This window comes from Eleutherodactylus coqui, chromosome 3 (genome assembly GCF_035609145.1).
Source record: "Eleutherodactylus coqui strain aEleCoq1 chromosome 3, aEleCoq1.hap1, whole genome shotgun sequence".
In the NCBI taxonomy this organism is placed as follows: domain Eukaryota; kingdom Metazoa; phylum Chordata; class Amphibia; order Anura; family Eleutherodactylidae; genus Eleutherodactylus; species Eleutherodactylus coqui.
In genome coordinates this window covers 35,666,660-35,690,481 of record NC_089839.1, presented here as the reverse complement: position 1 = coordinate 35,690,481, position 23,822 = coordinate 35,666,660, and the positions used below count along the sequence as shown (strand labels likewise).

Sequence of the window (23,822 nt, the reverse complement as noted above, 5' to 3'; positions counted from 1 at the left end):
AGCGTGATCTATAACCAAAACCGAGGTCACACCACAAGACCCTCAGATTTTATAGGGTCTTGGAGAGTAAGTTTAGGTTGGCTCCATTCCCCTCATCTGCCCAGGTCTCAACCTTTCTGAATTCACATCATTAAAAGGAAGGAAATAGCCAATTCAGTCCTAAGCCACCATCTCCATTTCGCCTGGTCTCAACACCGGGTCACATAGTGTGGAGTCTTCTTTCCCATACTCCACGCCGAATGGTACTAGTAGGTAAAAGGTCAAGTTCCGTGGTGCAAGCACAGAGTCATGATGGACTCCTTAGCAGGGTGGTTTGCCATTGCCTTCCCCAGTCATCTTTTACCCCCCCCCCCCCCCCCAACAAGCTGGGTCCTCATTTTACAGACCTCGGAAGGATGGAAGACTGAGTCAACCTTGAGCCGGCTACCGAAACCACATGGAAATTGAACCCTCAAACCTTCAGGTTGTGAGGGAGAGCTTAGGACTGCATTTCTGCTGCCTTAACACTTTGCGCCACACGAGGCTCTATAAGTGTTGCTGGACTAGTACCGCTGGCCAAACAAAATTCGTATTAGTATTGGGTAATGGGAAGGAAGTAGAGGAAAAGAATAAAGAGCTGGTACAACTTCTAGATGGCAACTGCTGGTTTTGAATGAAGCTCTCATGTTCCGAACCATCGGCACTTCTCTTTCCTGAAGTGTTGGAGCCAGGCCGGAAGTAGAGGGGTGGGGATTTGGAAAGGGGGGTGGTGGGAAATAAATCATTCCTTTAGATTTCTTTTTGACTAGTTTTCTACCCTTCAGCTCCTTCATAGGTGGCTCAAGTATCATGATTAGTAATAAGTAGTGAAATGGTAACATTAGGCTTATTATTAATATATAAAAGATTTAATATTTGACTTTGGGCTAGGAATTGGAGCCGGTACATTTCTACAACCCTGTTTTTTTGGCGGGGGGCGGGGGGGAGAAGAGGTGTCTGTGTAAGGCCTCGGTCACACGGGCGTTTTTTCCCGCGATTTGCGGATCGCATGACGGATGCGCATTTGCAAAACACGTGACCGGGGCCGAAAAATCGCCCGAAAAAACTTCACTATTTTAGGGTACCTTCTCAGTGAAACTGTATTTCATTTAAAGGACCCTCCTGTCCCAGTGACAAATAAATAAAACTTAGGTTTAAAAAAAATAAATAAATAAAAAAATAGCAGCAATATTGGCGGTAACCAGGCAATCCCTTTAAACTTTACACCGAACTTCAGAAAATACTGCAAACTTTTTGAATTCCAAGTTTTTGCATTTTGCACGTCATCCAAACAGGGAGACGGACTCGCACCAAACCAACATTTTGTAGCGGTGGCATAGATTGCAACAAACCCAAATGCATAAACTGCAATGTTTTTGCTGCACCTAAAGCCTCTCTGCTCTGTTAAAGCTCCGGCAGCCATCAGAAACCTTCAGCCTTGAGAGAGACAGTTACACTTGGAAGACTGTTTACCAAGGTCCAGATGTCGCAGAGTCCTTGCACACAACCGGGGAGTGCAGTTTAGCTTTGTGGGCTAAAGTGCATACTGCTGCTTGAAACAATGATGCAATATGTAACATAGAGGAGAGATTCCAGCATTCCTATAGCTCTTCTACTCCCTCTCTGGCCGCCGCCGCTCTGCGCACTGCAATTCTAATCTGCTAACAGGAAGTTGTCAATCATCCCGTTGTCAGCGGGCCAGCATCCACTGTAATTGTATGCACAGCCTCTGCACGGTGTCACCTTCACCACTGCTGCATCCAATCCACGTACACACAAGAGGAAGAAAGCCACTGCGTTCTCGTGACCGCACATTTATCCGGCATCTCCCCTGCAATCAGCAGGCACATCTGAATTTAGAGTTAGGAACTTGTAACGTTTCACCGTAGACATCCAAAATACTAATACGGTATATAGATCTACGGGTGATTTATAGTATCAAGATACAGGAGGGATCTACTGCTAATTCGTCCCATTGGCTGCACAATGAAGGAATCGGAATGTCACCAGCAATTAAAGTGAACCCATCACCAGGTTCATGCTGCTCGAACCACGGGTGGCGTGAACCCGAGGCAGATACATGCCCATTCGGTTCGTGTATGTTTTAGAAAAAACATATTTAGAAGTTTGACGCTGAGCTCAGTTGGAACGGAGTTCGGAGTCAGAGGGGGGCTGCACTGCACTCTCTCCGCCAGCACCATCACGACTGACAGCCCTCTCCCTATACACAGGCAGGGATAGGAGCCGTCACTCTTAATGGCTGCAGGTAGGGAGAGCTCAGAGCGGCCCTCCACCACGACTCAAGAGCTCATCTTCGAGTCCAACTTCAAAACATACATGGGTCGAATGTGTATATCTGGCCCAGGTTCATTCCGCTTGTGGTGGCTCGGGCAGCATGAACCTAGTGACAGGTTCCCTTTACGCTTTGGTCCAACAGGTTTCTCATACACACTACTGATGAGCCGTCTTTAAGCGCTAGTCCTAATTGTTAACCTACTCATTTTTAAAAAATGGACCTGTCCTCACCATCTTACGCCTAAAACTAATCTCACTGGCAAGCAAACAATAAAAACTCCAATCATTCCTCTTTCCCTAGAGTCAATGTACCTCCACAATGCAAGTAAAAGTTCTGAAAGATATCCAACATCATATGCAAGTCAGCAGAGAAGAGTCATCTGGTCGAGAAGAGTCACACTGATTCATGTGCTGTTGAGTTAACCACACCCTCTTTCTTTTGACAGATTGTTCGATACACCTTTAACAGGAAACCCTGCCTATCAAGAGAAAGGGGTCGTGGTTAACTTGGCAGCTCATGAATCAGCCGATTCTTTTTGGCCAGAGCACTCTTCTCTGCTGATTTGCATAAGGTAAGGAATACTTTTGGAACCCAACTGCCGAGGTACATGAGCTTATTAGGAAAAGAGAGGACATTAGAACGGATTAATTTGTCATCCCTTGCCACACATGTGAAGCTAGTTTTGGGGGTCAGATGGTGGTGACAGGTTCCCTTTAATAGGTGGATCAGGGTGCTGTTTTAGTGGGTACACTCACTGACTTCTATTAGTTAGGGCCTCTATCCAAATACAGGGCGATTAAAAAAGAAAGGTGCAACAGAAAAGATGACCGATTATACATGAATGGACATTATAGTCAGAAGAAAACAAAAAGATAGAACTACTCTTCAAGCTTTTATTGCACCTTACAGACGCGGGCGCTGGTAAGTCGGTAGTCCACTTCTGCCCAGATGCATCCTAGCATATCCTCTGTTTTACTACAGCAGAGATGCGTTGCTTTAGGTCGTCTAGTGTCCCTAATGGCGCCCACATCAAACATTTGTAAAGTGCAATAAAAACTTGAATCGTTCTTCAATCTTTTCCTGTCATTCTTGCGCTTGTATGCCAGTTCATGGATGAAGAAATCTTCTTTGTTTTGACCATTCTTTTTGAATTACCTCGTATTATGTGGCCTATAAGCACTACACTTTCCAGAATTTAGAGAGAGTCTAAGGGCTTGTGTACAGTCCTCCCGGACTCGGGCACTTTCCAAAAACTGCAGCTGTTGACGCCAAATAGTACAAACTGGAATTATCAAAAAAAAAGCTGCTGGAGAAAACAGGATGTTTGGTAACAGAGTTAATAGAAACAAAAGACAAGTAACATAACAAGTGTCGCCTGCTGGAGCTGCTGATGTGGATTCCATCTGAAGCCACTGGACGGGTGGTGCGGGGTCATAAACGAGCTTCACCTAATAGAAGGTCAGCCCGAATACTTTGTAGTCATCTAGCAGTCGGCTGTCAGGCTGTGTATACAGGGCATTCTTTCTTGCAAAGGCTTTACCAATGTGCGATGTCCCAGTATGGAAACTTAGGAGTCCCCCTTTTGACACATTTGTCCCTGACAATGTTTTTGAATAGAGGTTTACTTCAATGTGGTATTATTTTGGCTACTAGGTCTTTGCTATAGTGACATGGAGGTGGTGCAACATTACTATCCATGTGTATAAAGCCCTGATAATACTTTGTAGTGTACTGATGTGTTCTATGCAATCTCAGATGTTTGGTTGGGAGACCTCCTAATCAGCTGGGAAACCACAGTGTTCTATGTAAAAATAAACTGGTGTCCTCATTTCCTCTAAGAGGAAGACAGGAGACCCCCCACGCTAGCTCAACATGCCCTAATGGGAAATGAACCCTTAAAAGGAATTGTACAACTTCACAACAAACACTAGTATTGGTCTGTCCATTGCTTCTAACATCATGTCCTCTACCAAAAAAAGGCTTTCAAAAATGGAGCTTCTTGTATTTATGCCATCTACCAAGTGACCTAAACCTGATATTTCCATCTCGAGGTTTTAGTTATATTTGACTCGGATCTCTCCGTTGCTCCCAATATTCAATGACTTGCGCGTTCATGTCACCTAAACCTCGAAAACATCTTGAGGAGCTTTCCTTTTCCCACAGTGGAAACCAAGAAAATTCTTATTCTTAACCTGATCTATTCTTGCCTTGACTAGTGTAACTCAGTACTGATCAGTCTCTTGGTAAACTCTGCCCTTTCCAGACGATCATGAATGCAGTAGCCAGGCTCATCTATCTGTTCCAACAACGGCGCCAATGCCTCCACCGCCGCCCCGCGCCAGCCACTGCGCCGATGCCTCCGCCGCCACCCACTGCGCCGATGCCTCCGCCGCCACCCACTGCGCCGATGCCTCCGCCGCCACCCACTGCGCCGATGCCGCCAGCCACTCCGCCAATGCCTCCGCCACCCGCTGCCAGCCACTCCGCCAATGCCTCCGCCACCCGCTGCCAGCCACTCCGCCAATGCCTCCGCCACCCGCTGCCAGCCACTCCGCCAATGCCTCCGCCACCCACTGCCAGCCACTCCGCCAATGCCTCCGCCACCCTCTGCCAGCCACTCCGCCAATGCCTCCGCCACCCTCTGCCAGCCACTCCGCCAATGCCTCCGCCACCCTCTGCCAGCCACTCCGCCAATGCCTCCGCCACCCACTGCCAGCCACTCCACCAATGCCTCCGCCACCCACTGCCAGCCACTCCACCAATGCCTCCGCCACCCACTGCCAGCCACTCCACCAATGCCTCCGCCACCCACTGCCAGCCACTCCACCAATGCCTCCGCCACCCACTGCCAGCCACTCCACCAATGCCTCCGCCACCCACTGCCAGCCACTCCACCAATGCCTCCGCCACCCACTGCCAGCCACTCCACCAATGCCTCCACCCTATGCCAGCCACTCCACCAATGCCTCCACCCTATGCCAGCCACTCCACCAATGCCTCCACCCTATGCCAGCCACTCCACCAATGCCTCCACCCTATGCCAGCCACTCCACCAATGCCTCCACCCTCTGAGAGTTCCCAGGGCTGCAATTGCAGATTGCCATGGATGTGGTGTGGCTTGATAGATTGCCTGTCAAATCGTGGTATAATGTGATACTATGGTACTCCATTATACTGCAGGAGTGACCAACCCATCGCAAGTTCTTGTTCCCTATGGAGACTTAAAACTTTTTTACATTTTTTTTTTTTATTATTGAAAAAAATAAAATGAAAAAGGTAATAAAAGTCTAAAGATAAAAAAAAACTAAAACACATATATTTGCCATATTTATAATAAGAAAATCTTAAAACAACCCTTAACACATTTAGTATTGCTGCATCCACAAATTATTTTTTAGTACAGCAAAAAAAACTTAACTAAACTTGGTAACAACATAATCACACAGACCCATAGAATAAAATTAAATCATTTGTGCTGCCGTGTGTATGCCGTAGAAACAAGAACCCCCGCCCCAAAGAAGGGGGAATTGCATTTCTTTCCCCCATTTCACTCCACCTAAGAGTCTTTTTTTAAAGTTTTTCAGTATATTATATGGCACATTTCATAGTACCATTGAAAAAGACAACTCGTTGCGCAAAAAACAAGTCCCCAGACAGCTATGTTGATGGATAAAAGAAAAGTAACAATTTTTTTTTTAAAGTGAAGCAGTAAAAACCAAAAAAGTGTAAAAAAGAAAAAAAGAAGTGGCCTAGTCCTTAAGGGAATAATTCTGTATGCCATGTCCGATTTGCATATGTACCTCTGAGTGACTGCAGAATACGTTGGTGCTTTATACAGATTTATTCTTCCTTCTTGCATACATTTACTGTTTGCCATGGAGCTCCAGGTACACAACTGTTGGCCCTCTTCCTTTCGCCCTGTGTGCCAACAGCCTCACCACATACAATATACTACGGAGAATCAGCCAAGTTACAGTTGATGCCGTAGCGGTGTATTGACACAACGACTAACACGACGCGCTGCACCCTCATCGACAGGTGTAAAGTTGCGTTTTAGGAGCCGATACAAGTAGCCCTTTAATAGGTCCTCGTTGTGCGGTCCCACCTGTGTTTCCCTTGCTGTATTATATTACAATTTGATGTTAAGTCGGTAAAGAGCCGAGCGCAGTTAGCATTGAGTAAATAACAAAGCGTTATGGAAAACATAATCCTGACAGCAGATTGCATTGTCTCTTCCCGGAATCCACCGACCTAACCGGCTCTTGCTGCAAAATGGGACTGGATGACACCCTTTCCTGCTTCGCATGACTGTTGATCCTGTATAATTTCCTGCACCTTCAGGAAATCCTTCTGCACAGACTACAAATAACTTGTGTTTAGAGTTTGGACAGTTTTTCATGTATATTAGAAAGTGCGGTATACGAGTTGTATCAAAAAGGCCGTATGTTCAATGTTAACCTCTAAACATGGATATTGCATGCAATTTTTTAGGGTGCCATTTCTTTGAAGATCTTGTGCAGGACTTGGAAAAACAAAATCCTGGTCTGACACACACAAAAAGGCCAGCTCTGCCCCACTGAGAGTTTACTTTTTATACTGTTTGCATAAGGGAACACTGCCCTATTCATCCAGCCTTGTGCTTCAAAGACTCCAGAGACACAGAACAGTGAGCTGCTTCATCAGCTTTAGCAAAGAGACAATAGGGCTGAAATTTCACAAATCCAGGAGCAAGGCTGGAGATGTATAGGACTTTCAGAAGACTCTGGTCGTGGAATCTTTTTCAATTAGAGATGAAGAATAACTAGCACCAGCAAAATACATGGTGCACTCAACTTTTAAGGTCTCCTAATTCTCCCCCCACCCCCATGGGAATAGGAGCGGATGGAAACATGGGACACATTTTAGAAGACTCGGATATTCTTCGGGGACGAGTGAGGCAGATCACGGTCATGTAGGTTCTGTTCACGGAACGATGCTGCCCAGTTAGAAGCACTTTTGAGTACTTAAAATGGTGACCTTCACGTTCCAAGAACAGCGTGTAATCCTTTTCTTCACTTGCCTGGAATGACACCCATCAACATTCGTCGTCAGTTGGGTGAGACATGCGGTGAAGCTGCCATGGACATGAAAAATGAGCTTGTGGGTGCAAAGAAGGCCAAACGTTGAGTAAAGACTAGCCAAAAAAGAGGCCTCTGCCATGCAACAGCTGGTCAGGCAACATGATGGTGCAAGTAGTTATGGAGGACCGCCGATTGGCTGTGGACTAGATTGCCTGCAAAGTCAACATTTCCGGATGATCTGTGCACACCATTCCGCATAAACATCCGAAGGTGGAGAACGTTATCTGCAGGTGGGTGCCGCGAATGTTGACAGAGGATCACAAGGCTGCACACGGTGCAATGTGTCGGGAGCGATCTTGACAAGTGAGGACGGCATGAATGGTGCCATCATTCCGTCAACTGCCACAATAGACGAGACGTGGATGAAGGACGCGCTCAGCGGTCGCACCTTTTCCAGTGATGTCTCTTGCATTAGAGATTTTCCAGTGGGCAAAACGGACCCCAAAAGACTTGTTGGCAGCAGTTGTGCAATCATGGTGTTGACATGATGAAAAATATGTACGTCCGGAGGGGGATTATGTTGAGAAGTGACAATACTTTCAACTTTCTAGGGGTAAGTAGTTTTGTAGGAAAAAAAAAATTGGTGACCTTAGAACATGAATGGACCTCGTAAAAGCACTTTCAAAAGTGCCATCATTTAAGACAGGCGAAAGTAAGGTGGCAATTGTCAGTTTGCGTGATACAGTTGGTATGGCACAGATGGTATGGCACAGATGGTATGGCACAGATGGTATGGCACGCCCAGCTAACAGGTTGTGCTGACAAGTCTATGCAACAGGAACTTACTGCCGTGTGAGCCCACCTTATTGGCTGAGCAAGACGAATACACAAATTAGTCTGCTTTACATTGAAAAAAGCCAAAATGCCCTTCTGATTGGATAATGGTAGGCCCAGTTTATGGCAACAGGTGTGTTTTTCTCATGGACGTCCTAACCCAATGGTGTTTGATGTGCGGTTAACAGATCCACTTAGCATATAACCTGTGGATGGCTAAAGAAAATGTTAGCATCTCAAAATATGTTTGGAACTCTATTACAGAGTTTAGGCGATCGATCCTACATATAACGACGTTGCTGGATGCCTCTCCAATGTGTATGGGGGGGGGGGGGGGGGGGTAGCTTAGTTTTCTCCCCAACAGATGTCGGAAAGAAAAATCATGGACGCTGAATTTCAACACCCGATCCTCTGGATTAACGCCACAAACACACAAATGTTCACCCGAGTTCAATGTTAATATGTAGGAGAAATCCGGGGAACAGCTGTTGGGGAAATCGCTCATCCGACAGTTCCTGGAGGTGTATGGGGAGCTTTAGATAATTTATTCCAGTTTCTACTACAGAACGAGCAGTAATGTAGACATTAAAGGGGTTGTCATCCAGTTTACGGAACTTATTTATCTATATAGCCTTTGAGGAAAAGTCTGAGTTAATAGAAGAGGTCCTCTATTCACGATCCTCATCTCTTGACCAGAGTAGACCGCTAGAAAGAGAGTCTGGCTTTGGAGGACCTGGGCTGTCCTACAGGCAACCCATTGATTTGAATGGGCACTATGTAATGCATCGTGTACCCTGAAGGTGGCACTACATGGAAATTGAACATTTTCTTCTAGTTTTCACTAAGGATTAAAGGGGTTTAACACAATTGACTTTAAGGGGGTTATACTATCATCGACTAATCACCTATCCACAGGATACGTGATAAAAGTCTGATCGATGGTGGTCTCGCCTCAGACTCTTACTACCCCCCACTGATGCTGAGAGCAGGGGTCCTAAGCCCCCTCTTCTCCTCACTGTGGGCTCACTGAACAAAGCCTGAGTGAGAAGGAGATTTAATGGAGTGGCAGTTGGGTACGCATGGCGCCGTTCCATTCATTTTCAACGGGCGTGCCGGAGATTGCTGAGCGCTTGCCATTTTCGGCAGCTCCATTGAAGTTAATGGAGTGGCACTGCTCATGCATGCCCGCTGCTCATTATTTAAATGACCACAGCACTGTGGGTGGGTGCAGTGACAAGATAAGGAGGACACCCTCCTTATGCAAGTTGATTGTGGCTTGTATGGAATAATCAGCTACGTTGCATGCGCCTAAAAAAATGCTAGTGCAATTGTCCAGGCGCACACGGTTTCAATGATGCCAGCAGCACGTCGCAGTTTACACAGCGTAATGTGTACCACCACCACATGCGGCATAAGAGATGTAAATCGCCCAACAAACGAGTATTTACTACGCATCAATGTAGCATGAAATGCGCTACTAAGTTAATGATGCAAATAAGGAAGATGGAACAATACCTCTACAGCGCCACCTTTTGGATGGCAGCATTTCTTCCAATTAATGCTTGACCCTTTATACAGGTCTGTAGAGCAATGATTGGGACGTGGGTCGGGAGGGGTATCATCTATCCTTTAGGGAGAGCACCAAGGTGGTGAATGAGTAGACTTATTAGGCCATCCATGCTCCTATGGGTAATATGCAAATAAGGAAGATGGAACAATACCTCTACAGCGCCACCTATTGGATGGCAGCATTCTTTCCAATTAATGCTTGACCCTTTATACAGGTCTGTAGAGCAATGATTGGGACGTGGGTCGGGAGGGGTATCATCTATCCTTTAGGGAGAGCACCAAGGTGGTGAATGAGGAGACTTATAAGGCCATCCATGCTCCTATGGGTAATATGCAAATAAGGAAGATAAAACAATACCTCTAACAGCGCCACCTATTGGAAGGCAGCATTCCTTCAAATCCAAGCTTAACCCTTTATTGTTCCATCTTCCTTGTTTACACATATTACCCAGAGGAGCATGCATGGCCTTATAAGTCTCCTCCCTCACCCTCTTGGTGCTCCCACTAAGGAGTGACGTTACCCCTCCGGACAGAGTTAATGAGTCGCAGCTCAGCTGATTGTGTTGTGCTGCCGCTGCTCAAAGTGCATGACAGTGGCCATCCCACGCACGTAGCATAGCGGCAGCTCACAGGACCGGGCGCCCCGTGCTGTAGATATAGCCCGCTACGCTTAAGGATGGCATTGCTACAAATTTTAAAAAGTCAGTTAATGAGCAGGAAACAAAAAAGATTACAAAAAAATTAAGAAAAAAATAAATAAATACTCCAACCGCCTCCCTGAAAAAACACGTATACGATAGAGCCCGTACAGCCGGTATACAACTCCTGGATTGCAGGTCTGCCCTTTGAGCTGGGAGTGGTAGGACGTAAGAGGAGGATCGTGTAGACCGTAAAGGAGGTTTTCTCATTCATAGAAGGCCGGAGCTCCATCCCCTCCCCTATAGCGTTCCATAAATCAATCTGGCAGGTAGCTGGGAAGCAGCTGCTAATGATAGCTTAACTCCGGAGCAGAGGAAGTCACCTTTTTAACCCAGCCTGCTGTTGTTTGTCTTTTAGAACTTGGACAAAAGAACAGATGGGAAGAGAATGCCAACTGTTGAAAGAATCTGGTCAACGAAGGCTGCAAACTTGAAAGGCCCCTTCTATAGAACGCACATCTCTCAGCGCCACTACACCGAGAACCCGGCTGCCGTGCAATGCCCGGCTGGTATAAGCGGGCTAATGAATTATTGGTTAGCTATGCAGTCGTCCTTTCTCTTTATGCTTTCAAGTGCACTTGATACGCCTGCTGAGGAAGAAAGGGTGTTACGTGGAGAAGGGTAGGCAAAAAAAAGGAAGCAGATGAGTCACTGATTCAACAATACAGATAATACGCTCCTCCCTTGTATTGCCTTGACCTTGGTTGATCTGACCATTAAGATCATGTTCACTTCAGCTTTTCAATGATTCATCTACTACGGCGGACTGGAATGTGATGCGGCCTTAAAGGGAGAAGCCTTTTTTTTTTTTTTTTTTTACTCTTTTGTTCAGCTACCAAACGTGCAGAAGGATTTCGGTCGGCCTGTAAAGACGAACGCCAAGGAATTTAAGGCAATCTCCCACTGACTGCCTAGGTTCTTGCAAAGAAGTCGGTAACTTTGTAGTATAGGGAAAGAAATGTATCAATTCGTCGGTGTTCCCTTTACCTGGGCAGATACATGCCACGTAACGAGCATTGATCGATCATGTAACAAGATGACAAATAAGTAGGTTTACCCGGGGCGATGGTCGGGAAAGAGAAAGAAGGATTGTTCAAGGTCATCGGCTTGTTTAAAAAAGGTCATTCAAGAAAAGGACTTGGCAAAACATCATCATCTGGATGCCCTAGGGGTGCAGCAGCCTTGGGACTCATGTCCACGGGCAAAATTGGATTTCGGAATCCATGCGAGTCACCCGTGTGGACGATCCGCAGTTTAAGGAGCCCACTGAGAAGAATGGGGTGCCGCAATTAATTTAACACCTGCGGATTTGATTTGCGGATGGCACGCGTGGAAAAAGAAATAGCAGCGTGCGCCATTTTACCGCGGATGGGCGCCATCTCTATGGAAGTGTGCGATCCGCAGTGCATCCACAAATACAATTGCGGATTTCAAGGTTCAATTCAATTAGGCAGATGGGGAAAAAGGCTGGGAAGGTGGGGTTGCAGATTTATTCAGCGCGGATGATCCACAGGGGGCGAGCATTGTCCTTAGCGAGCACCTTCCCGCTCGGGAAAAAAAAGGTTCGGGTGCCGGCGAGTTGCGGCAGTGAGTGGGAAGGGGGGGGGGGGGGGGAGAGAGAGCGAGATCTCCTCCGTTCCCCCCTGCTCTCCCCCGCCCGCACCCGAACCTTTTCTTCCAAGCAGGCAAGTATTCGCTAAGGACAATGCTCGCTCGAGCAATTGTCCTTAGAGAGTATGCTCGCTCATTTCTAATCCTGACTAAAAGAGAGAAGTCAGTCATTAGCCACTAGTCGCTTCATTACAGTTCACTGAAACAAAGCGACTAATGAGCAATCTCTCATGCAGCATAAACAGGCGGCTGTTCATCTATGTACTGCCTGTTCACACTGAACGGAGGTGGCCAGTAGAGATCTCTGGCAAGCTCCGCCTCCATACACTGAATGGTTAATCGCTCCCGATAGTCGCGGCCCCCATCTAAAAGCACCCTTAGTAGCTTTGTATCGCAGCCTATTCTAAGCTATAGATAGCAGTTGACTTTTTGGCCCTGTGGATTTAACACAAGAGGGTTCCCACCTGCATAAACCAGAGTGACCAGATGTGCTGCTCAGACTCCGGAGGACGCCGCACGTCCATATATTCCATCATCCGCACACTAGCCGTGTTACAGTACATATCCCTGCAGTAGCCATCGGTTGGCGGGGGACACAAACTACGGTAGTTGATCACTGTAGCAGACAGCAACCTGACATTATCTGCAATCAACGGAACGGCTGCGCATGCTACATTTAAGTAAAAGGATAGGACTCAAAATAATGTAAGCTGGTCAGTATATACTATAGAGGAACTGCTGTGCATACAACCCTCCTATGTAAAAGACAGCTTCAATGCAGAAATGTACACGTGATGAAGACCGAACACATACACATTACAGCCGTATCCAGACCGCCGTATGCGAGCTGCACCCGAGACCTCGCATAGGACAACCAACTGACACCTGTGTGCAGTTTGTCATTTCACAGCATGTGCTGTGAAAGCATCAGCTGGTATTTCCCTCCATTCATCCTGCAAATGTCTGGCAAGTTATCTCAAAGATGCATATGGTTCATATATCCTGACCAGACGTTCCAGTAGGTCCAAAGATGTTCAGTAGGGTTCAGGACGGGATTCTGTGCAGCCGGTCCAACTGTGAAGCCTCCATATCCTCAAACCAACGTAAAACAGCATTGGATCTGTGACAAGGCACGTTGGAAGTATGGCCGACCATTCCCAGAGTATTACCACATTGTCAGCATCACATTATTGTCTAAAATGTCAGGGTACACCGCCATGTTCCTGGTTCTTGCCACTACAACCAATGGACTGTAACCATGCCATGTAACACATCCCCAGACCAGAACAGAACATGCGCCATACTTAACGGTTAGCACAAAAGCTCTTCCATTGCTCAACTGTCCAATGACAAGGCTCCTTGCAGCAGTGTAGTCAGGCCGATGCATTGTGCTTCGTGATGGACCCCCAAGGGTCTGCTTCTTATGTAGCATGGTTGAGGACGTGCGACATGCGAATAAGACACCATCCATTCTACTGATAGGGGTGTCCAAATACTTTTGGCATGATGGTGTATTTCTTTCACATGGACAATAGGTATACACTATAATGGGTCTGTGTGCTGTCCGTGGTACACAGCCTGAACATACGGTCGCCTGAATGGGCCCTCTCACATAGTATTACTCCTGAATCTTGACACGCAACGACATAATTATCCATCCAAAACACACAAACAGGCACTTAAATCTGTCTATAGGATCCAGCAAGCTATATCTGAATGCCTTGTGGCAAATATGGATACTATACGATTGCTGGAAAAATGCTAAAATACCGGTCAAATGCCATACTTTTGCTCCCGTTTCCAGCCATTCCAAGCTGCTCAGAAATGGATCATTGTGTTCAAATGGACTTTGGACAAGCCACCTACCATAATTGTCTTGCCCCCATGATTATGGCCACATTTCATAATTCCCAGGAGTCCCCACGCTTTATGCTAATTAGCGGTAGACTGTCCGATGGGTGGTTCATCTCTCCAAGTGGTTTGGGCTCTTTGCCTCCCTCTTCCACAGAACATCCACACTTTGTTGGAGCATGAGGCCTTCAGCTCCGCGCTACTGGAGAGGTCATGCGTTCGATGGACAGCGTATGTACACGACGTCCTTCCAGAGCAAGAGGAAGTTACGATGCATGCGCCCACGCTCTTAGTTCGGTGCAGGTGCGCTGTACGTTGAACGGAGGATGTCTCCGTCAGGTGAAGCCGGAGGATGTCTCCGTCAGGTGAAGCCGGAGGATGTCTCCGTCAGGTGAAGCCGGAGGATGTCTCCGTCAGGTGAAGCCGGAGGATGTCTCCGGCAGGTGAAGCCGGAGGATGTCTCCGTCAGGTGAAGCCGGAGGATGTCTCCGTCAGGTGAAGCCGGAGGATGTCTCCGTCAGGTGAAGCCGGAGGATGTCTCCGTCAGGTGAAGCCGGAGGATGTCTCCGTCAGGTGAAGCCGGAGGATGTCTCCGTCAGGTGAAGCCGGAGGATGTCTCCGTCAGGTGAAGCCGGAGGATGTCTCCGTCAGGTGAAGCCGGAGGATGTCTCCGTCAGGTGAAGCCGGAGGATGTCTCCGTCAGGTGAAGCCGGAGGATGTCTCCGTCAGGTGAAGCCGGAGGATGTCTCCGGCAGGTGAAGCTGGAGACGTCAAAGAGCAAACAAGGGGGCGCTCTTTGGTGGAAGAGGGAAGGTGAAAGCTGAAAAAGGAAGGTAAAAAGTCCGGCACTCTTGGAGGAGAGGTGAACCACCCATTGAACACTCCACCATTAATTAGCATATTGCGCGGGAAGCCCCCCCAGGGCTATAGCTCTGGATGGGAGCCTGTGTTGAAGTAAAAAGGTACCGTTTTATTCCTCAGTCTTGGGATCAGTGCGAGTCCCAGCAGTGGACCGATATCAATAAATATATATATTTAAATTTTTTTCAATTAACATAACTTGGCACAACTTTTAAATAAAAAAAAAAAAAATATATATATATATATATATATATATATATATATATATATATATATATAATTAAAGCACAGCAATGACTTACTGCAAACACATCGTCGTCTCCAAGTTCCGCCTCATTGTGGATAGTGGAAGATGATGTGGTGGATCCTGAAAGAGACACAAATGTATGTTAATGTCATACGAACACGCCGTAAACAGTATTCACGTGAGGCGTCTCGGCTTTCTCTTAACACCTAATAATAAATTTCATAAGGAACAAGTCCTTTCATTAATAAACTGGGGTGCGGCGATCCCGCTCAATATACAACGAGCAAGATTATTCTTCAACAATTAGATACCTGCAGGGCAAGCGATGGCACCCTGCCTAGTATACACAACCAACCCGACATACAGAAAAGGAAACGCTGCGAACCACCACAAGGAGAGGCACTAGTCTTCAGTCTTACGACTCAAGATTAGTGCGGAAATCAGGTTGGATTTAGTAGAAATTGGGCCTTGTTCCCTACATTTTCTACTTTCGTAAATTAGAGCATTTAACACAACGGCACATAAAACGGGCACTCGTTTAATTAGGAACTGCAAGCACTGGGGGGGGGACGGGGGGGGGGGACCCAGCCTTGATGCAAGTAAGCACTAGGCTTGATGCGCAGGACTGGCAGTAGGAGGGAGATGTATTCATCTGCACAAGTCTGCGGACCCAATTCTAAAACACACACAAACAAAAAGAACAAAAAAAAAAAACAATGTTACCGACTCAAAGGAAAAACAGTAACAAAAGTTGATTAAAGTAATTAGACTTTTAGTAAAACCGCCTTTTTGTAACCACGAGCAAGCAAACACTTCATCATAAGAAAGTAGTTACCGTAGCAAGAAAAAACAATGCGGATGTAAGCAAAGGCAAAAAAAAAAAAACAACCTGAGGAACTAAGCATGTACCTACATCTTTTACCATTCCCTCCGTCCTTCCCGCTTGCTACTGACCAGGTCATGTGACTGACGCAGCCAATCGCTAGCCACAGCAGTGAAATTCTGTAGTCAATGATTGGCTGAGGCAGACCTGGTCAGCAGCCACTGGGAAGTAATGTTAAGACTCTGGTCTTCCCCTTTAATGCCTCAGGGCATGTTTATATAAAGGTGGATATTCAGAGCATTCAATAGATCAGTGTTCCCCAACTGCAGTCCTCAGGGACCCCAACAGGCCATGTTTTCAGGATTTCCTTAGTATTGCACAGGTGATGTATTTATTGTCGGTGCCTCAGACATTGCCACAGGTGTTCTTACTATAGGAGATCCTGAAAACATGACCTGTTGGTGGTCCCTGAGGACTGGAGTTGGGGACCCCTGCAATAGAATAATAAAATGAGGAGGATTTTGCGGTGCATTTGGGCACAAGTCAAAATTCTGCTGTGTGAATGAGGCCTTTGTGTCATTTCACAGACATTTACTTTTTTTTTTTTTTGCAAAAACGTTACTGCAGTTTTTGTTGCAGTTTTCTTTTTCTTTTAGCCAAAGCCAGATTCCCATAACTTTTTTGCATCCACTTTTGGCTCAAAAAAGAAAAAAAAAAAAACATCTGACAACCCCAAGTTCCATTACCTTCTGTGAGATCTTCGATTGCTTTACGCACTCCTCTGTCAAAGGCCCGTGCATCAGCAGGACTCTGAAAGGTGAGACCGAACCTCCTGTCGTCAACAGACCAGTGGTGGAAAGTTGGAGTTGCCTTCTGGTACACCAAGTCCTTCTTTAAGTAGCATTCCAGCAGCACCTGAAAGATTAGTAACAGAGAAGCACATTAGTAAGAACTTAAAAACTCAACAGAAAATCTGATTATCTGCAGAACTGTTCTCCTTAAAGGGATGGTCCTCTTTAAACCACCCCTACTCGTAAAGGCCCGTTTACACACAAAGACAATATCTTTCAAACGATTATACAAAATGATCGCTAAAACTGTCAATCTTTCAAAGTGTTAATGCAAACCAACATCCATTAATAATTTTTTACCTTCATTTCAGGTGAAAGAGCCTATGGGAGCTGTTTGCAGAGCACAGCTAGTGGGCTGGGCTCTGCGCACAGCTGCATTGTTCTCACACGGGCTGACGTCAGAATACAATGTAATCATTGGCACCCGCTGAGAACACAGCATGCGGTCTGTCATCTCTCTCCGGTTGAAGGATGGTTTTTAAGCACACCTTAAAATTATCGTTCAGAAGAAAAGGGAACAATGGCCGCGTTTACACGCAAGGATCGGTCATCGTTTGGACGAATTTTGAGTAAAGATTATTAAAAGAGTTTCCCCCTCTGTGACCAGTAACAATCAGCTGTTATCTGTGCAAGTGTTTTCCATTTTCCTGCAGCGCCCCCATAGCTGTGGAGTCAGAAGATTTAGATATACATGTTCTATTTTTCGAGCCCTTAGCTATCAAAAGCATTGATAATGAGGATGTGGTAACAGTAATAGAAAACCCGTTATTGCCATTCCTCAGCATTGGACCAAGTATCCTTATGCTGCTTCTTCAAGGCTTTTAGTTGAGGTGACTCTTTGCTGCACTATCTGCACATGCTCAGTAGTGAAGCTCCTCCTCCCCAGACCAGAGGAAGGCGGGGCTGGGCAGTGGCCATGCCTGCGCTTATCTCAGATCCGCCAGAGAGAACTGGAAGACCGTATTAGGGCAATTAAAGCAGACCTAAACGTCCAATAAACTTTGCATAAATCAATAGTCCAGTGTATTGTTCCCTCCAGGGCTGTGGAGTCGGAGTCCAGGAAAATTGAGTAGTCGGAGGTTTGGCGTACCGACTCCGCAGCCATGGTAGCACCAACCTGAAATGAAACCTTACATAGTTCTCAATGGAATCAAATTGGTTGTCTGTATAACCCAGGACCTCAGGGGCGAGAGACATTCTTTATAACTGCTCTCCACTCTTAACAAGAGATGAAGGCTCTGATCAGGAGATCCCTTCCAAATTCTGTATCCTAAGGGATATTCTCGCCCCAGACGTTTATAGCATATCCACTTAGATGGTCATAAATGTCTGATAAATGCGGGACTAAGTGCTGGGGGCCAGCATCTCTCTCCAAAACAGGAGTCCCCCGATAATGCTCCAACCGACGGGGTGCCGCATCCAGGCTGCAGATTGAATGGAAGACTATGCCCAGGACTATGGAGACAGACCAGCTTGCTGTGCTACACGGTTTCTGGAATTCCCATTCACTTCTATGAGAGTCAGCGGAACACAGCGAGCTCAGCTTTTTCCGTAATCCAGGCATCTCCATTTAATCACAGCCTGAAGGTGGCGAATCTCCCAAGTGGGGTGAGGACCCCCTGTTCTGGAGATGGGTGTGGGTCACAGAGGTGGCACTAGCATATATCAGGCGTTCATGGAATATCCTTTGGAAATGCTATAAATATTCAAAATGGACATAATCTGCAATTCAATAGCCATCCGACCCTCTTTTTCGACAGAATTCTATACCAAGACCCAAGGGAGAGGCTGGTACTTTACCAGCAGCTGTTCTTCCCTCCCATCTGCCAGTTCCTGGTCCTGCTTTAAACCAAAGTGGCCAACACAATCTTCAGACCCAATCCCCACAGGTTGTTGGTAGTGTTAGACTACTGAAGCACTATACCAGCTCTCTGATCAGCCCGAGCTAGTCATGTGCTCAGCACTGGACAATCAGAAAGCACGGCAATTTGCATTAAGTAGTTAAAAAACTGCTGAGGCCATTTTGAATGGCTGAAAATGGGACCTGGGGAAAAAAAAACAAAAACGAATCGGAGGGGCGGCAGGGAAGAACAACTGAAGAAAATATATCCCCCTTCCCTCCTCTTGTCCTGGGTTAAAATTCTGGCCCTACACTGAAGGATAGCTTTAATTTTAAGTATAGCCTTCATTTGAAATGCCCAAATATTGTTGTAAACTTATAAGAAGCCAGAGTGTTCACTTAACCCTTTAAGTACTTAGCCCCTTCTTTCTTTCCATTTTCGGCACTGCTGATCGGAGCGGTTGCGGGCGAGTGTTGGCTTTAAAAAAAAAAATAAAAAATTGCCAACACTCACATTGTATGGAACGGGAGCAACGCCCGAACCTCTAGGACCTCAATGTATGCCATGTAGCCAGGGGTGTAACTATAGGGGGTGCAGAGATAGCAGTTGCCACTCGGCCCTGGAGGCTTCGGGGCCCCCAAAATCCTTTCCATTACATAAGACACCAGTTTTACAAATAGCAGATGGTGAGTTGAGGCCCTGGTACAGATTTTGCATCTGGGCCCAAGAGCTTCTACTTAGGATAGACCTTCAATAGAAGATTACCGGGATTCCACCAACCGATCTACTGCTCTTATGCACCGATCTGATTTTTGCAGGAAGTAGACCGCTCTATTCCCACTGCAATAGCCAGGCTTTTTATTACAGGTTAAGTTCCGACTGAAATGAATGGCCTGTAATACCAAACTTGTCCACTTTATCGGGAAAGGCGCTATCTGCTTCCTGCACAGACACAGCAGCCCAACACATAGCTGATGAGCGGGGTTCCTGGGTAACAGATTCCATCTGATCTACTATTAATGGCAGATCCTGCGGATAGGCCATCGATAGTCTACAACTGGACAATGCCTTTAAATGACTAACCCCCATCATTTAGGTAAAGGAGCCACCTTTAGGTAAAACTAAGGACCAAAAGACCCTGTGTGCATTTACAATTCAAAGCAGCTGCTTCCACCACCGAAGAAATTGAAGACTGTAGTAAATATGGAGAATGTGTAGCACAGCGCCCCCTGTACTCAGGTGAGAGATGCCTCGGAGACTCGGTCATATCCTGTGGGTATGTAGTAAATATGGAGAATGTGTAGCACAGCGCCCCCTGTACTCAGGTGAGAGATGCCTCGGAGACTCGGTCATATCCTGTGGGTATGTAGTAAATATGGAGAATGTGTAGCACAGCGCCCCCTGTACTCAGGTGAGAGATGCCTCGGAGACTCGGTCATATCCTGTGGGTATGTAGTAAATATGGAGAATGTGTAGCACAGCGCCCCCTGTACTCAGGTGAGAGATGCCTCGGAGACTCGGTCATATCCTGTGGGTAATCCTTAAAGGGGTGGTCTCGCGAAACCAAGTGGGGTTATACACTTCCGTATGGCCATATTAATGCACTTTGTAATATACATCGTGCATTAAATATGAGCCATACAGAAGTTATTCCACTTACCTGCTCCGTTGCTAGCGTCCTCGTCTCCATGGTTCCGTCTAAATTCGCTGGCAGCTTGCTTTTTTAGACGCGCTTGCGCAGTCCGGTCTTCTCCATTCAGCACGAGCCGCTTCAGTGTGCTCCCCGCTACAGCTCTTCTGCGCATGCGCAGACGAGCTGTCACTGCTCGGGAGCGCGCTGAAGCGGCCATTCTGCACCTTCCTCTGTTAGAGGAAGGTGCAGAAACTGGAGCTGCCCAGCGGAGAAGCCCAGCCCAGCCCAGCAGCCCCGAGAAGCCTCCCAGGTAAGTGATGGGTCGGGGGTCGGGGGGGCTGCCGCTGCGCCGGGCTGCGCCGGGGGGGGGCTGCCGCTGCGCCGGGCTGCGCCGGGGGGGCTGTCGCTAGGCCGGGGGGGCTGTCGCTAGGCCGGGGGGGGTTGTCGCTAGGCCGGGGGGGGGGGGGGCTGCCGCTAGGCCGGGGGGGGGGGGGGGGCTGCCGCTAGGCCGGGGGGGGGGGGGGGGCTGCCGCTAGGCCGGGGGGGGGCTGCCGCTAGGCCGGGGGGGGGGCTGCCGCTAGGCCGGGGGGGGGGCTGCCGCTAGGCCGGGGGGGGGCTGCCGCTAGGCCGGGGGGGGGCTGCCGCTAGGCCGGGGGGGGGCTGCCGCTAGGCCGGGGGGGGCTGCCGCTAGGCCGGGGGGGGGCTGCCGCTAGGCCGGGGGGGGCTGCCGCTAGGCCGGGGGGGGCTGCCGCTAGGCCGGGGGGGGCTGCCGCTAGGCCGGGGGGGCTGTCGCTAGGCCGGGGGGGCTGTCGCTAGGCCGGGGGGGCTGTCGCTAGGCCGGGGGGGCTGTCGCTAGGCCGGGGGGGGGCTGCCGCTGCGCCGGGGGGGCTGTCGCTAGGCCGGGGGGGGGGGGCTGCCGCTAGGCCGGGGGGGCTGTCGCTAGGCCGGGGGGGGCTGCCGCTAGGCCGGGGGGGGCTGCCGCTAGGCCGGGGGGGGGCTGCCGCTAGGCCGGGGGGGGGCTGCCGCTAGGCCGGGGGGGGGCTGCCGCTAGGCCGGGGGGGGGCTGCCGCTAGGCCGGGGGGGGGCTGCCGCTAGGCCGGGGGGGGGCTGCCGCTGCGCCGGGGGGGCTGTCGCTAGGCCGGGGGGGCTGTCGCTAGGCCGGGGGGGCTGTCGCTAGGCCGGGGGGGGCTGCCGCTGCGCCGGGCTGCGCCGGGGGGGCTGTCGCTAGGCCGGGGGGGGGGCTGCCGCTGCGCCGGGCTGCGCCGGGGGGGCTGTCGCTGCGATGGGGGGGGCTGTCGCTAGGCCGGGGGGGGGGGGGGGGGACTGTCGCTGCGCCGGGGGGGGCTGCCGCTAGGCCGGGGGAACTAGCGCTGGGCTCCGGGGCCTTCACCTGGGCTGAGGGTCTAGCGCTGGGGAGCCGGGGGCTAGCGCCGCTTACCTGCTGCCTGGCGGTGGGCGTCTGGTCGGCGGCTGCGGGGCGTCGTGTTGCCATGGAGACACAGCTGGCGGCGTCTCGGGAGCGCGCACGTCGGGCTGCAGCGAGCGACGGGGAAAGAGCCGGCGGCCATCTTGAGGAAACTTTTATAAGTTGCTGAAACGCTGGAACGGTAAGTACGAACCAGCTAGAAATGTCATTTACAGGGGGGCTTAGTAATGTGTGTTTAATGGGGGGGACTGGGCAAAAAAAAAAATTAACTGCTTCCTCGAGACATCTCCTTTAAGTAATCAGGATGGCATTATCCATTGTTACCTTTACGGTTTTCTTCTCTGCCGTCTCATGTCTTAGTAGGCACATTTATAAATCTGCCATCTAACCCGAAGATGAATTTACTAGTTTATATGCATCGGTTTGTTAGAATTATGACTCCTCGTAAAACTAGACTAGACAATGAACAATGACAATTAATTGGGAAAGACCCAATGAATGCTGAATCAAAAAGGTTTATGGAGCTTAGTCTGTGCACATGGCCGGATGTGAAGTGCCAAGGATGCTTGCAGGGAATGCTCTGCTGATGTCAAGGAGCAAATCTTAAGAGGACATTCTGCTTGTACGAAGAAATGGAAGAAGGAAAGTTGTAAAAAGATTTTTTTTTTTTTTTACTTTCCTCTTTTTAGTCCCCCCAGGCGACCACAACTTGCGATGCTTTGATCACTCCTGCAGTATGATGGAATGCCGTAGCATTATATCATACCATCGGGCAGGCAGGCTATCAAGCCATCCGCAAGACTGCCTGCGATCTCATCGTGGGGAGGCCGTACGGGCCCCCTGAACATCGCTCGGGGGATTTAAATGCCGCTGTCAGAATTGACGGCGGCATTTAACCCCTTAAGGACATGGCCTATTTTGGCGTTAAGGACCAAACGATTTTTGTAGATTTTTATCTCCATTTTTCAAAAGCCGTAGCTTTATGATTTTTCCATCGACACGGCCGCATAAGGGCTTGTTTTTTTGCGTGGCGAACTGTAGTTTTTGATGGTGCCATTTTAGGGTACATAGAATATATTGTAAAACTTTTATTATTTTTTTTTGTATGATCGCAGGGAGAGAAAATGCATCAATTCTGCCCTAAAAATTTTTTTAGAAGTGTTAATTATGCAGCATAAATGACACAAGCCATTTTTTCTGCGGGTTGGCACGGTTACAACGATATCAAAATTCTTATATCTTTAGGATTTTTCCCTTTTCCACTTTCTAAATAGCTGCAGTCAAAGTCCTATAACGTTTATTTTTCCATGTACGGAGCTCTGTGAGGGCTTATTTTTTGCAAGACGAGCTGTAGTTTTTATTGGTACCATTTTGGGGTACATACGTTTTTTTAATCACTTTTATTGTGTTTTTTGGGAGGCAAAATGCTAAAAATTTGCATTTTGCCTCAGTTTTTTTGTGTTTTATTTTTACGCTTCTTGCCATGCAGGATAAAAAGCATGTTTAATTTATTGTACATGTTGTTAGGGACACAACTGTACCAAATGCATTTTTTTGTTACTTTTTTTATGCTAAGAGGAGAAAAAGCATAAAATACGGGTTAACATTTTTTTTTTACATTTTTATTTTTTGTACATTATTTTAATCTTTTTACACCATCTGGGTCCCTCTGGGGGACTTACACTGCAGATCGCCAAGATAAGGCATGGCAGGACTACTCTCCTGCAATGCCTTATTGCTTATTACAGCAATCACAGGCACTGGCAATCAGACGGGCTATCTGCGATAACATCGCAAGAGTGGGCTCCCTCTGTGAACCCTTTCCCTGCCGCAATCTACTTAGATTGCGGCAGGGAATGGGTTAACAGCGGGAGGGGGTGTGTGTGCGCGCATCTCCGATGCACCACCGCTGTTGCAGCGGGAGGCCGGCTATCAGTGACAGCCGGATAGCGCGAGATCTGTCATGATCTCGTGCTATGCCTATGACGTAACGGTACGTTATTTTGCGGGAAGTACCCCGCTCCCATGATGTACCCTTATGTCATATGGAGGGAAGGGGTTAAAGAATCAACAGCTCTGATCAGCCGTGCGGCTGATCGGAGCTGTTGCCGCCAGGTGTCGGCTGTAATAAACAGCCCCGCGATCTCTCTTCATACACACCCTGACACTGCAGGATGTAAATGTATGCCCTGCAGCGTTAAAA

At 48.2% G+C, this 23,822-nt stretch overlaps 1 protein-coding gene across 1 annotated transcript in view; it reads right to left on the bottom strand.

Annotated features, from left to right (window-relative positions):
• SPRED2 (sprouty related EVH1 domain containing 2) overlaps positions 1-23,822 on the bottom strand; it is an 81,433-nt gene that overhangs the window by 19,247 nt on the left and 38,364 nt on the right. The window contains exons 3-4 of the mRNA XM_066595479.1: positions 16,615-16,783; positions 15,101-15,165 (exon numbers count right to left, since the gene is read on the bottom strand). Of these exons, the coding sequence (XP_066451576.1) occupies positions 15,101-15,165; positions 16,615-16,783 (234 nt within the window). The remainder of the gene's footprint in view (positions 1-15,100; positions 15,166-16,614; positions 16,784-23,822) is intronic.